Here is a 12,754-nt window from a genome sequence, read left to right as displayed (position 1 = left end):
CGGGCGCAGTAGAAGCTACGCCGGCCGCCCTGCGCAGCCGCTTGAGGCTGCTGCGCGCTTTTGGGCGCGGGGCCGGTCTTGCTCGGGGGCGGCGGAGGGCAGCCGCTCGGCTGGTTGGTTGGTGCGGCGGGCGCCGCTTCGGGAAGGCTGCGGACGTTCGACGGGTGGAACGAGAGTAGCGAGTTTTGGAACGCGGGCAGGAGAGGGCGCGGGGGGGAGTGGTGCTGATCCACGCCCCGCCTCCGCTGGCGCTGAGAGCCGGCGGTCTTTGAGGTCGACGGCTCCCGCTGCTTCGCGGCTCCTTTGCGCCTCCGCTCTGCGAAGGTATCCTAACCCGACAGCATCGGGGGTGGGCGGGAGAGTGCTCAAGAGGAGGATCCGATTCTGAGCCATGAGTCACCTCACCATCCAGACCTTGCGCGAGGTGATGAAAGCCCTTCTGGAGTCGCCCGGGTTTGATCGGGTGTTAAATAAGGTAATAATAACCGGCGAGGGGAGCTTGGCTGAAGTTCCCTGCTTTGTTCCTATTGCTGACCTTCCAGGGTGACCTTGGTCAGGCCTGCAAAGTCCTGCAGTGAGTGATTACAAGCGGATCTTAAAAAGCGTTGGTTTATACTAGCCTTCTCCAACCTGGTGCTCTATAGATGTGCTGGACTACGACTCCCAGCATCCGGTAGCCAGAGTTAAGACGCTGAACTGCAGACTGGAAGGTCGGCAGGTCAGCGGTTCGAGACCCTGGTGCCGCGTGAGCTCCCATCTTCAGTCCCAGCTCCTGCCAACCTAGCAGTTCGAAAGGAAGAAATTGCAAGTAGATGAATAGGCACCGCCTCGGCGGGAAAGGTAACAGCGTTCTGTGCACCTCGGTGTTCAGTCATGCCGGCCACGTGACCACGGAGGCGTCTTCGGACAGCGCTGGCTCTTCGGCTTAGAAACGGGGATGAGCACCGCACCCTAGAGTCGGACACGACTGGTTGGGGACACCTTTACCTTTACCTTTTTATCAGTAGAAATAACTGCTTTGGATTGCAAACCACTTTCTCCATGACACATTGCTTGAATACAGAGCTACTCTGAAATAAATGAATTGTGACTTCCAAATTATCATTATTGTCTCTCTTCTTCCAGCCCACCCCTGGGTGGGGGGCTGTTTGGCTAATGCTGAATGCATTTACTTGGAAGGCCCATGGGTTGAACGAGAACTTAGTCCTACTCCTAAGTGCACTTAGGGCACAATCCTATGCGTGTTTAGACAGAAAAAAAGGCCTACAACTCCCAGCATCCCCCAGACAGCATGATTGTCTGGGGAATTGCTCCTTCCATTGGTTTCAGTCAGCCAGATATCTTTGCATCAGCCAAAAGGCATCGCAATTCCCTCTGGCGAAGGAAGTTGATATATAGAAGTAAAATACATTAGAAGGATCACGATGACATACTTTTGGTCACCAAAACAAGGAACCACAATTTCCTTCACACAGCCAGCTTCAATAATATTTCTCAGTTACTGTGGTGGAGTGCTGTGTTCTAAGTATCATTCAAACCCATCGATGCTACAGCAAAGAGCCAAAAGCCACTCCCCTTTAAGAAGTTCTGTGATAGTAGTATTAGTATTGTTGCTATGTTTGTATCTTGCCTTTCCTTGGCTCCCTTCCTAGGGTCTCTTCCACCACACCCCTGCCCTGCCCGTTTTGTCCTATGTCAAATTAGGTTAGTCTGAGAGGGAGTGACTGCTCCAAGGTCATTTATGGAGCTTTGTGGCAGAATCAGGATTTGAACCAAGGCTGTCGTTCTGTTTGCGACACCTGACGCTTATATTGCTTTTTTGAGTGTCCAAAGTGTTTAACCTACGGTATCTCAAAAACAACCCCAACAAAATAGGAGCAAAGGCTTAGATATTCCCCTTTTAAATGTCTCCTTCCTCTTCCCCTCAGCTTTCCTCTTAACAAAGAAGTTGACAATAAATCCTCCTTCCACTTCCCATCTCTTTGTGATAGATTTGTCCTTGTTTTGGGATATCATACTATAGGACTGGGGTATTTAGTGATCACAGATCTGCAGGTAACCATCCTATGCAAGTTCCAGGTACAAAGGTGTCACCTAGGAATTTGTAGGTTACAGTACTCCTGGTATTAACCCACAGAGTTTTTAGAAATAAAGGACTCTGTGATCAGGCATGTCTTTTTATCGTTTACTTCAAAATCTCAAGCTGTTTTTACACGATTTACATTTTATGATATAAGAGCATTAGACATATCGGAATACATCGCAAACAAAAGATATATTTTAAGCCTTTTAAAATATTAAAATCATTTAGGAGCATTGCCTTTAATGATTAGAACATCTTAACCAATTACATTGCTGAGCTGGAAGCAAAACAGAGCAGGGAGGACAATGACAACTAGTGCTGTTGTCCTTTTGAGGACATGTCTGAGGAGGTGGAATGTCCTCCAGTTCCTGTATTTTGCCTCTTGTATTTAAATGATTTCTTATAAACTGCTGATGTAAGTAAACAGGGGTTTTTCTAACAGTTAGTTATTATTTTTCTTCAAGTTCTCAGTTGTGCTTTTGGGAAGTCTCATATTTATTTCATTACTTGCCCGCTTTCTGGAGTTATACTTCCTTTCAAAACGGGATGCCACCTGCTTTTCTTTGAAAGTTTTGTCTACTTTCTACAATATTTCATCTCATTTATTTGCTTCATAAGCTTCATGTGCATTGTTTAGCTGTTATTCTTCCTTTTCCCAACTTCTTTAACTGAAACACATGTTGCTTCTTCCTGAATTTAGCTGGGAAAACTTCATCTTTCCCATAACAGGTTCCTAGTTCAGTGAAGGGTTCAGTCAAATGAAACTGCATATCAGCACAAATGTTTCTGTCAAAATGCTTCATTAGAATCACGCTGATTCAGCCTTCGTACAGGAATATATCTTTTGTTTCTCTAGGAAAATTATAAACTTATGAGAGAGATAAGCTTATGAGAAATGTGTGGAAGACCAGATAACTGTTTTGGATCAATATCTGTAAGGTAGCCTATAATGCAGGTTGGTGCCGGAGTCTAGTATGATGCAAAGGCTTCTGGGGCAAATATTTGCCACACCTTTGCTTTGGGAACTTATACTTGTTTGGTCTCTCTTCTCTTCATAGTGAGCAGGTTTAAGCAGACATCTGTTACAGACGTGCAACTCCTTTACCAGTTTACTGTCGTTTGGCATTATGGCATCTGCCGTATTTCCAGAAAGGAAATGCGAAACTACTTGCTCTTGAAGTACATTTATGAATGATGCTCATGCAGCTAATTTCCAGGATAGCCCTGAGAATTTATGCCCACTCTAATGCCGGCTAAGAATGAATGCAAGCCCTTTTAGGTGTTTATTATTATATCCAGGGGTTCACAGATTTGCCACTGACCCCTTCCCACCTCTAGGTCTTCTGCATATGACAGAGAACTTGCAGAGCCATCATAGAGAACGAGTCTGTTGATGACTACTAGTCCTGATGGCTATATCCTACCTCCACAATCAGTGGTAGTATGCCTATGTAGAAAAGTTCCTGGGGAACATGAGCAGGAGGGTGCTATTGCACTCGTGTCCTACTTGTGGGCTTCTCGCAGGCAATTGGCTGGCCACTCTGTGAACAGAATGCTGGACTAGATGGACCTTGGTCTGATACAGCATGGCTCTTCTGTTCTTAACCAGTGCTGGGGTCTCATACTACTGTAGGCTTTGAAACAGTGAGTCTGTTGCACTGCTTCTGCCTGTTCCAAAGCTCGGTCTCTGACAAATGGATCTGTAGAGGCCTTGTTATATTTATGGTGTTTTAATCCTATATATACTAATAGTGAACTCATCCCCCAAGTGCCTGTCGTTATGTAATCAAAATGGCACCATCCATGGAAAACAGGGAGGTACCAGCTGGCTTGGTGAAATCTCACAGTTTGCAGAAGTTTTAAATTTTTTTTTTAACATGCTAAGGTAGAAAACCCCTGAAGTGAAACCCGTGGCTTACTGAAACCTCAGTTTGCAGAAATACATTTAAAAAAAACCACACACACACACACACACACACACACACGTGGAAAATACCCAGTGAGGACTGTGCAAGTTCAGTGGGCACAGAATAATGGCTGACTCTTGGGTGGGGGAAAAGATGAAAACCAGTGGGGAGGTGAAATGGAAAAGAGTACTCTGGAAGAGGGCATAGCTGGCTGGAACCCTGAACAGGAGCATTCCACGCTGCAACATTTTGTTGTAGATCCCAGTTTTTGGAGGCCTGTTGCCAGGTGGAAAGGCAGCATATATGTATGTTAAATAAATAAAAGCAACCTTTGCATTTCAAATGTTGTAATAGCATAGAGAAAACCTTCTGAGGCTTAGCAGAATTGGATTTCTGTTCTCTTCCCCCGCCCTGTTCCCAGATGACACTTCTTTCTGCAAGCCCTGGAAAAGTTGTCTGTGAAATGAAAGTGGAAGAAGAGCACACAAACCGAGGAGGAACTCTGCACGGAGGGCTGACGGCAACTCTCGTAGATGTCGTGTCAACCACGGCGTTACTGTACACTGAAAGAGGAGCCCCTGGAGTCAGTGTGGATATGAACATTACGTACGTATCAAAGATGTGAGATGTATTTCAGTCAAATGGTGATTTCCATTTAACTGGGCCTTGATGCTGCAACAAGTGTGGCAAACAACGGCTTGCATTAGTTAAAAGAGGTCTTGTTTTTAAATACCTTATCTGGTGCTAAGATGCCGTTAGCAGCTATGATAAAAGTTTTACATGCTTCCTCGTGCCACTTAATCTGCTTGTGGAAATACTGTATTTATGCCCAGGGTCGTCTTATGTTCTTAACCAGTGGTGGGGTCCATACTGCAGTGGGCTTTGAAGCAGTGAGTCTTTTGCACTGCTTCTGCCTTCTCCAAAGCTCAGCCTCTGAAGAAAACCCTCTTCCTGTCCCCCCCAACTATGGGGGTGTTGGGGAGAGGGGTATCACCAGAGGCACCAGCCCCTGGCAGACTGACAAATGGATTTGTAGAGGCCTTGTTATGTTTATGGTGCTTTAATCCTATATCTACTAATAGTGAACTCATGCTTCAAGTGTCTGTCATTATGTAATCAAAATGGCACGATCCATGGAAAACAGGGAGGTATCAGCTGGCTTGGTGAAATCCCACAGTTTGCAGAAGTTAAAAAAGAATTGTGAGCAATTTGCCTGGTTGGTTTAATAACATCTTTTTACGCTTTGGTTTGAAGCATTGGGAATTTAGATTTTAAAAACCATATTGCAGTCCTAATTTCTTTTTTATTTATCCTGACAATCTTTGGAACAGGTAATTACTCTTCTCAGTTTGCATGTAGAAGAACTGTGGCCAAAAGCTAGGAACAAAAGCAGTTGGCCTTATACTGTCAGCAGACCATTGGTCCGTGTTGCCTCCTCTGACTGGTAATGGCTCTCCAGGGTTTCAGATGGGAGCCCTGCCTGGAGATGGCAGGCATGCAAAATAGGTGCTGCCAAACTGTACAAGGAACCCGCCCATTCTGTCTCTGTCAGCACTTTTTATTAGCATTTATTGCAAGGAATTCAGGAAAGTATAGATCAGTGGTGGACAACACATGGCCTGTGGGCTACATATAGCCCCCCGGCCATTTGTGTGCTGGGCCCCATCACAACCGCCACATTTGCCATGCTGGTAAAAAACCTGGAGGCTTGCTGCTGAGTTTTTGTGGCAGGGCAATGGCTTCCCTGCCACCGACATTCAGAGGTGACAGGGATGTGGCCTCCTGGAGGGTTCGGCGGGGATGGCCCCCAGAACCCTAGAAGTTGCCCACCCCGGCATAGATAATCCCACTTTATTCTTGCAGCAACCCTGTGAGGTAAGTTTGGCTGAAGGTCACCTGAGTGGGATTTTGAACCCATCTTTCCAACACTTTATCTGCTTCTTGTTTGTGGGTTCCTAACATGCAAAATTTAACTCAGCCATGAAGTTCACTGGATGATTCTGGGCTAGTAACTTTCTGACCCAGTTCACTTGTAACAGTGCCAAATCATGGGTTAATTAACCTACAATTTGCAGAGTTGCTTCCACTTTCCATAATCAACCTCTGATCAGCCCGTTCATAAGTTGTTGCATGACATGTGAACCCAGACACTTTGGGTTGTTCATGGGTTAAACAGCCCAAAGTTAACCTACGATTAGTTCTTAGGTTAACTTTGGGTTGTTTAACATATGAATAACCCAAAGTGTCTGGGTTGACATGTCATGCAACCACCTGAGATCAGAGGTTGATTATGCAAAGTGGAAATGGCTCGTGTGCAGTATGCTGTCTGGCAAATCCTGGGTTAATTACAATTACATGGGTTATGTGTGAACAGGGCTTCTCAGCCTAAGCTATCTCACAGGATTGTTGTGTGGATAAAATGAGGGAAGAGAACCATGGACACTGCCTTGATGTCTTTGGAGGAAAAAGTGGACATAAATGTAAGAATGTTTTTTTCTTCCCTATTCCAACTTCAAGCTACATGTCAGCAGCGAAGCTTGGAGAGGAAATCCTGATCACTGCTGAGATTCTGAAGCAAGGAAGAAGTCTGGCCTTTGCCAATGTGGATTTAACGAACAAGGCAACAGGAAAATTGATAGCCCAAGGGAGGCATACCAAACACCTGGGACACTGATAGAAGGAAGTGATCACTTCATTTAAAAAAAACAAAAAAAAACAAGCTTGGGGCTTTGAGAAACTAGGATGGAGTAACTTTACAGCAAAACATAACTGAGTTGTAACCACGGGGAATGAAATGTCACTATCAGAACCCTGTTTAATGTTCACCAGTGTTGATGGCCACTTTATTATTCAGATTTATTACTTTGAATGTATTTTCTTGTAAACCATCTCTAGCAGCAGAGAGCTTTGCCAGGAAGCAGGATTTAAATGTAATTAATAATTTATCCTCCCCAGAAAAAATGTGTGACATAGTTGATATTAGTTTGACTCCTGAAACACTACAGAAAAGGATTTGAAGAAAAGATGGAAATTTTTCTGTCTCAACTTAAGGAAGTTTCCTTTGGGTACCATTTGTGGGAGAGACTGTGATACTGATGCCGATGGCTTTGGACAGTTGGGTTGGATCTGGTGTTCCTGCAAGCCGAACTCCATTTATGGGATGCCCCTGCAGGAGAAATGAGAAGGGAGGCAATTTTCACTGAATCTTCTTTGCATCCCCATGAAAAGCTGCTCCGGAGGATTGGGGGATCCACCAGAAGAATGGAGGTGGCACTAAGGGCTGGGGCATTGACAAAAATCACCACCTTACACCCCCCCACACACACACACACCCCTTCTAGGCAGAGCATCTACTGGATCTCTGTCCTTTCTGTGAATGGAAGGGCAGCTCTGGATCCAACCCAAATGGCTTCATATGCTCCAGGTGACTTCCATATTGCTCCCTCCCTTCAACAAAAGTCTTTGGAGCAAAAGAACTGACCTGCTGTGTGTCTGTGTACTTTGAATTCAGTGTTGAATGAATGGCAGATTAATTAAACATTAACTGCTACTTTAATCCATTTCCTTGGAGATTATTGATTAGTATTCATTAATTTTGAACAGTGTGAAGATCTTTAAAAGACACCATTCTTTCTAAAATAACAAATTTGAAACATGAATATTTCACTAAAGGATGTTCAGTATTCTGATAGAATTGCTATTTTTCCATTTTTACTATTTGGTTTCGTAAAGCTTCCATTTCTATGTATAATTTTCTCTTCAAGTCTACCTAGCCGAGTGCTGAGAACCCCCAACAAAAATACCAATTCTATACCTTGTCCCTGCAGGTTTTCTAAGGGTGCAATCCTGTCCAGATACTTGCCAGCCTCCTAAATTGGAGACTGCTGACAGCAGCTGGAACAGCTGGACAGGACAGCTGGAACACAGAGCTCCGGCCACCCTGCATTTTTATTTTGCCCTTCTAGGCTGTCTGTTCAGGGAGGGAAGGGGCCTGCAGACCAGATAGGAAGCTGTGTAAGGCAGTTTTTGCGGTCTCCTCCCCTCCCCCAGGACCACCCCCTTTTCCCTGTCTCCACACTCCATTTCTGAGCACAGAGATGTAGCTGGTGTGGAGAGAACCACTCTGACTACAAGAGGGCAGGAGTGGGGAGCGCAGTTTCTGGAAACCAAAGTCAAAGCCCTGGTCTGACCTCAGTTCCTAGAACCTGAACAATCCTCTAGCCCTCTAGACAGTGTGTAGTGGCCATAGGATTGCTCCCTAAATGTTTTTTATGCAGAGCTTCTAGAAGATGTCCAAGCTGTAGTTGCCATCTGATTTTAAAAACTCTTTTCCTTTGGAGATATATCAGAAAAACTCCCTATATCCTTATTGCATGTATAGTCAAAACTATATGTTATGGATCTCTATCCCTATTAAAATCTTTAGGCAAGTACCTGCTCTGCATTCCAGTTACATGTGTCTAGACTTGGAGCTGGACCATCTTGGTTGTGGCACCTCAGTTGTGGGATTCCATCCCAAGGGAGGCTTCCCTGAATGTGCCATTGCAGACATTTAGAATGAGAAAAATTTACAGTGCAATGCTATATACCTCTATTCAGAAGTAAGCCATACTAAGTTTCATGGGAGTATTTACTGTCCAAAGCTCATATCAGGTCCATTCTGTGACATTCTTGTGCAAAGCTGAAATGTATATGCTAAGTGTAGAGATCATTCACAATAGCAGTAATTGGTGATAACGTTTCTAGCTCTGCTACTCTAGATTAATAACTGTATTTGGACTGTATATATAGATACATTATATGCTAACTGAGGATATGCTACATACATCTGAAGTGGGCTCTAGTCCATACAAGCTTATTAATAACTAATCTGGTAGTCTTTAAGGTCCACTAGGCGTATTGGTGGTAGGGCTGCACAAGTGGTTTAGGAGTAGATTAAAGTTAGCTTGTTAATGTAAGGGTAGAGCTGGTGGAAGTCCGAAAAAAGCAGTAATTTAGGATCCCCCGAGGTCTAAAGATCTTCTTTGGTGGTATAACGATTTGTAGTGCAACTTGCCAGGTAAACCTCTTTTTATTTTATAAAAATGTGTTTATTTACACTATAATTCATGTATGTCACTAAGAGTGTCATTCTCTGTATCCTTACTTGGGCCCATTTCACTCATTAGACATCCATAGGATCAGGCAGCACATCTCTCTTGTTGGATCTTGCATTTCTCCCCAGAGCCACTAACCCCATCATCTACTAGTTTTATTCCAAGTTCAAATTCAGTGAAGATCTCCTGGATTTAAGCCCTACCAGTAGTAGGATGTCTAAGCTTTCAGTGGCACCAAAGACGTCGCTAGGGTAATCGCATTTGCAATGGGTACAGCAGTGCTTCCCATAAACATGCAAAAAATATGCATGATTTTTGTAATTTTGTTTATTGCACATACGCAGTGCACCATGGTGTATGAACAATAAACACTGGGTAATAAAAACAATTAAACATAGCGTAGTCTGCAGGTTTTGCAATTGCACGTAGATGAATTATTGTTTTTACCCATTTTATCATCCTAACTGTAGCTATTTAGGTTTTACACATCTTAAATATCCATCATCACACACTAGAGAACCCTGATTAGGTAACACTAACCTACTATCACAAATCTCAGTTGCTGCTATCACAGTGACCTGTTTCATACATAACGCTAACCTGTGGTTTTACCCATGGATTGTTCTGGTGTGAATACAGCCACACTAACAACCCATGGTTTGCTGTTGGGTTGCGAACTGTGTTGTTTAAACCATGGGTTGTCATTATGTCCAAACCCAGAACTGTTCATGTTTCACCAGGTTCCAGAAGCAGCAAAGAGTGGTAAAAAAATAAACCAGCTGCTCTACATACAGTACTACAGCGCTGCAAAGGCATTTGCAGTACAGGAAGGGAGCAGGTGAAGAAGGAGGGGAAACAACCAACCAACAGATTGAGAAAACAAACCATGGTTTGTTCAATCATCTTTTGGACAAAACTTGGGTAGGGCAATAAACTATGGGTTAAATAAACAATGGGTTAGTATTATCTGCAAACCAGGTCAGTGTGTGGGATTTCATACTCCAACAGAAGCCTTCTGCTAGCCCAAGATACTGCAGGATGGAAGAGGGTGACATCTTACAATAAGGTGAAAAAGTCCCACTCTGGTTCTATGAAGACAATTCAGTTAGACTAAGTGGGATGCAAAAAAAAAATTTAAGGTTGCACCAAAGTTCAGTGGGAGAACAAATAGTTGATGCTCTCTGAAGATACGTTAGCAATTAGTTGGATCTTTCTAGCACTAATATACACAGGGTTGTATCCAATGTAAGTCCTACTTGAAGTAGATCCATTAAAATGAAAGACTTGAGTTAGATTGTGGATAGAACCCACAGGTTCATCATAGGGCAGAGAGAAAAAGTAACAAAAAATGTGGTAATCCTTATATGAGCAAAGCTGAAAATTAATGTTAGGTGGTGCATTATTTATTTATTTATTTTTTATTTATAACATTTATATACCGCCATTTTTCCTCTTTAAGAAACCCAAGGCGGTGTACATAATACTCCTCCTCTCCATTTTATCCTCACAACAACAACCCTGTGAGGTGGGTTGGGCTGAGAGTCTGTGACTGGCCCAAAGTCACCCAGTGAGCTTCCATGGCCGAGTGGGGACTAGAACCCGGATCTCCCAGCTCCCAGTCCAACACTCTCATCACTACACCACACCAGCTCTTGACTATTAAATAGTCAAAGGAACCAAAACTGGGTAGCATTACCTAGTGGTTGGAAGTCATGTATTCCTCCATAGGCATCTCACTCCATCATTAAGTGTGAGAAGGTAATCTTCCTCTACTTCTAGGATCCTCCTCCTGCACAGGTGAACTTGTTTTGGCCTGAGGGCCACACTGTGCCTCTGGAAACTTGTCCAGGGCTCTATTCCCCCCCCCCAAACAGTTATTCATTATCTTCTGTGCGCGCATGTGTGTGTGTGTGTGTGTGAGAGAGAGAGAGAGAGAACACCATATAACTCCTACAAAAACACAGCATAGTGGTGCAACTTCTGCAGGTGGGATTTTTGAATGTCATTCTATCTTATATAACCAGCGTTCTAAACTGGAGCATTTGCAACATCTTCTCAAAACTGAAATCCACAAGGTAGGTGTGTCTCCACCCCTCTGTCATTTGGCTACTCTACTGTTCTTCTTAAAGAGTGCATTTTTTTTCAATTAAGGGTACAATTATATGCATGTTTAGTCAGAGAAAAGGCCTGCAACTCCCAGCATGCCCCAGCCAGCCATGCTGCAACATCCTGAGTGACTACAACATCCAATCAGACACACACGCGCTCCTTTTCCAACACTTCCCAACCTGCTTTTTGTAACATCTTGCCTGAGGAAGAGTTCTTGAAAGCTTGTGCATTTTCTGTGATCTTTGAGTTAGCCTAATAAAGATACTACACTATGTGGATTTTTTCTTACGGCCAGTGTTAATTTGGTCCTGTAACTTCAGAACCTGTACCAAATGGGTTCTAGACATGCTGTACCTTGAGGTTTTAATTTTTGCAAACTGCCCGTAGAGCTTCGGCTATGAGGTAATATAGAAATATTAAACAAACAAACAAACAAACCAAGCTAAGTCTGAACAGGCAAATATGACCACAAACTAAAAGGTAAATTGGAATCCATTAAATGCTTTATTTAAGAACATTACAAAAATTAAGAAAAGATAGCGTGGTGAACTTTTTCTATAATTACATTATCAGTGGTGAAAGAAAATGTAAGATTAACCAAAATAATTGCAATCAGCAAAGCTGGCACTACAAATGTAGCAAACAAGATAATAAATTGAGCTTCTAACATTACTGTCATGATTCCACCTCCGCACCCTTAGTACTTGTAGTTTAAACTTTGTTGTTGTTTATTCATTCAGTCGCTTCCGACTCTTCGTGACTTCATGGACCAGCCCACGCCAGAGCTTCCTATCTGCCGTCGCCACCCCCAGCTCCCCCAAGGTCGAGTCCATCTAAAACATGCTAAAATAGCTAACTCTCTCTTTAACTCTCTCTGCACATTACTTGAATACAATAAGCTAAGCTAAAACATTACTAAGTTCCTCTAGGCACGTGAAGAAAAGGGTTAAAATTCTAAAGTGTAAATGTCTAAAGAGGCCCATGGTTACCCAAATCTTTGGGTCCGGTGGTCCAGAGATCAGAGGCGAAGCAGCGGGAGAGGAAAGTGAAGCAGCAGCAGGGCAGAGTTCTCACTACCTGTGCTTTTATACACAAGGGTTTTTTTCACATGAAGCTTTTATCCTGCGATTGAGAGTGCTCCTTCACAGAAGTTTGCAGGCTCTTTACATGATGCCATGACCCTCCAAGGTGTCTCCTGCACTAAATGCCCTTTGTTCTGTTTTTAAGTAGATCGCAGATAATGAGCTATCAAATTACCCCGTTGTGTTCCACTTGAGTTCCCTCTGTGAAAAGAAGAAAAGCGGCAAGAAGAGGAGCGAGATCAATGAAAGATAATGGGAGACTCAGATATGGGGAGAAGGAGGGGGAAAGGGGAGGGGGGAAAGAAAGCGGGTGAAAAAGGGAGTCGTCGTGATCCTGCATTTAAAACGGAAGCAGAAAGCCCCATTTTGAATGCAGGATTTCATGCTGGTGTAAAGATGCCCTTGTTCCAGCCAGGGCTGGGGCCCCCAATGAGTGATGAGACAACCATCTTCAAACTAAAATGGGGTTAGATGGAC

At 43.7% G+C, this 12,754-nt stretch overlaps 1 protein-coding gene across 1 annotated transcript; it reads left to right on the top strand.

Moving 5' to 3' along the window:
* The first annotated feature begins 5 nt into the window (after positions 1-5).
* On the top strand, positions 6-9,092 carry ACOT13 (acyl-CoA thioesterase 13). The gene is made up of 3 exons (XM_084850129.1): positions 6-475; positions 4,412-4,596; positions 6,508-9,092. The coding sequence occupies exons 1-3, from the start codon at positions 392-394 to the stop codon at positions 6,662-6,664; spliced, it is 426 nt and encodes a 141-aa protein (XP_084706255.1). The 5' UTR covers positions 6-391; the 3' UTR covers positions 6,665-9,092.
* Positions 9,093-12,754: the final 3,662 nt, after the last annotated feature.

Source organism: Heloderma suspectum, chromosome 4 (genome assembly GCF_057233095.1).
Source record: "Heloderma suspectum isolate Gila_16-S chromosome 4, 16-S_ref, whole genome shotgun sequence".
NCBI lineage: Eukaryota > Metazoa > Chordata > Lepidosauria > Squamata > Helodermatidae > Heloderma > Heloderma suspectum.
This window is presented reverse-complemented; position numbering and strand designations above follow the sequence as displayed.

Bases quoted from the DNA above. Each gene is read 5' to 3' on its own strand.
- ACOT13 (XM_084850129.1), top strand. From the start codon at position 392: ATGAGTCACCTCACCATCCAGACCTTGCGCGAGGTGATGAAAGCCCTT. The intron at 476-4,411 runs GTAATAATAACC...CCCTGTTCCCAG, and splicing joins TTGATCGGGTGTTAAATAAG to ATGACACTTCTTTCTGCAAG. The intron at 4,597-6,507 runs GTACGTATCAAA...TCCAACTTCAAG, and splicing joins AGTGTGGATATGAACATTAC to CTACATGTCAGCAGCGAAGC.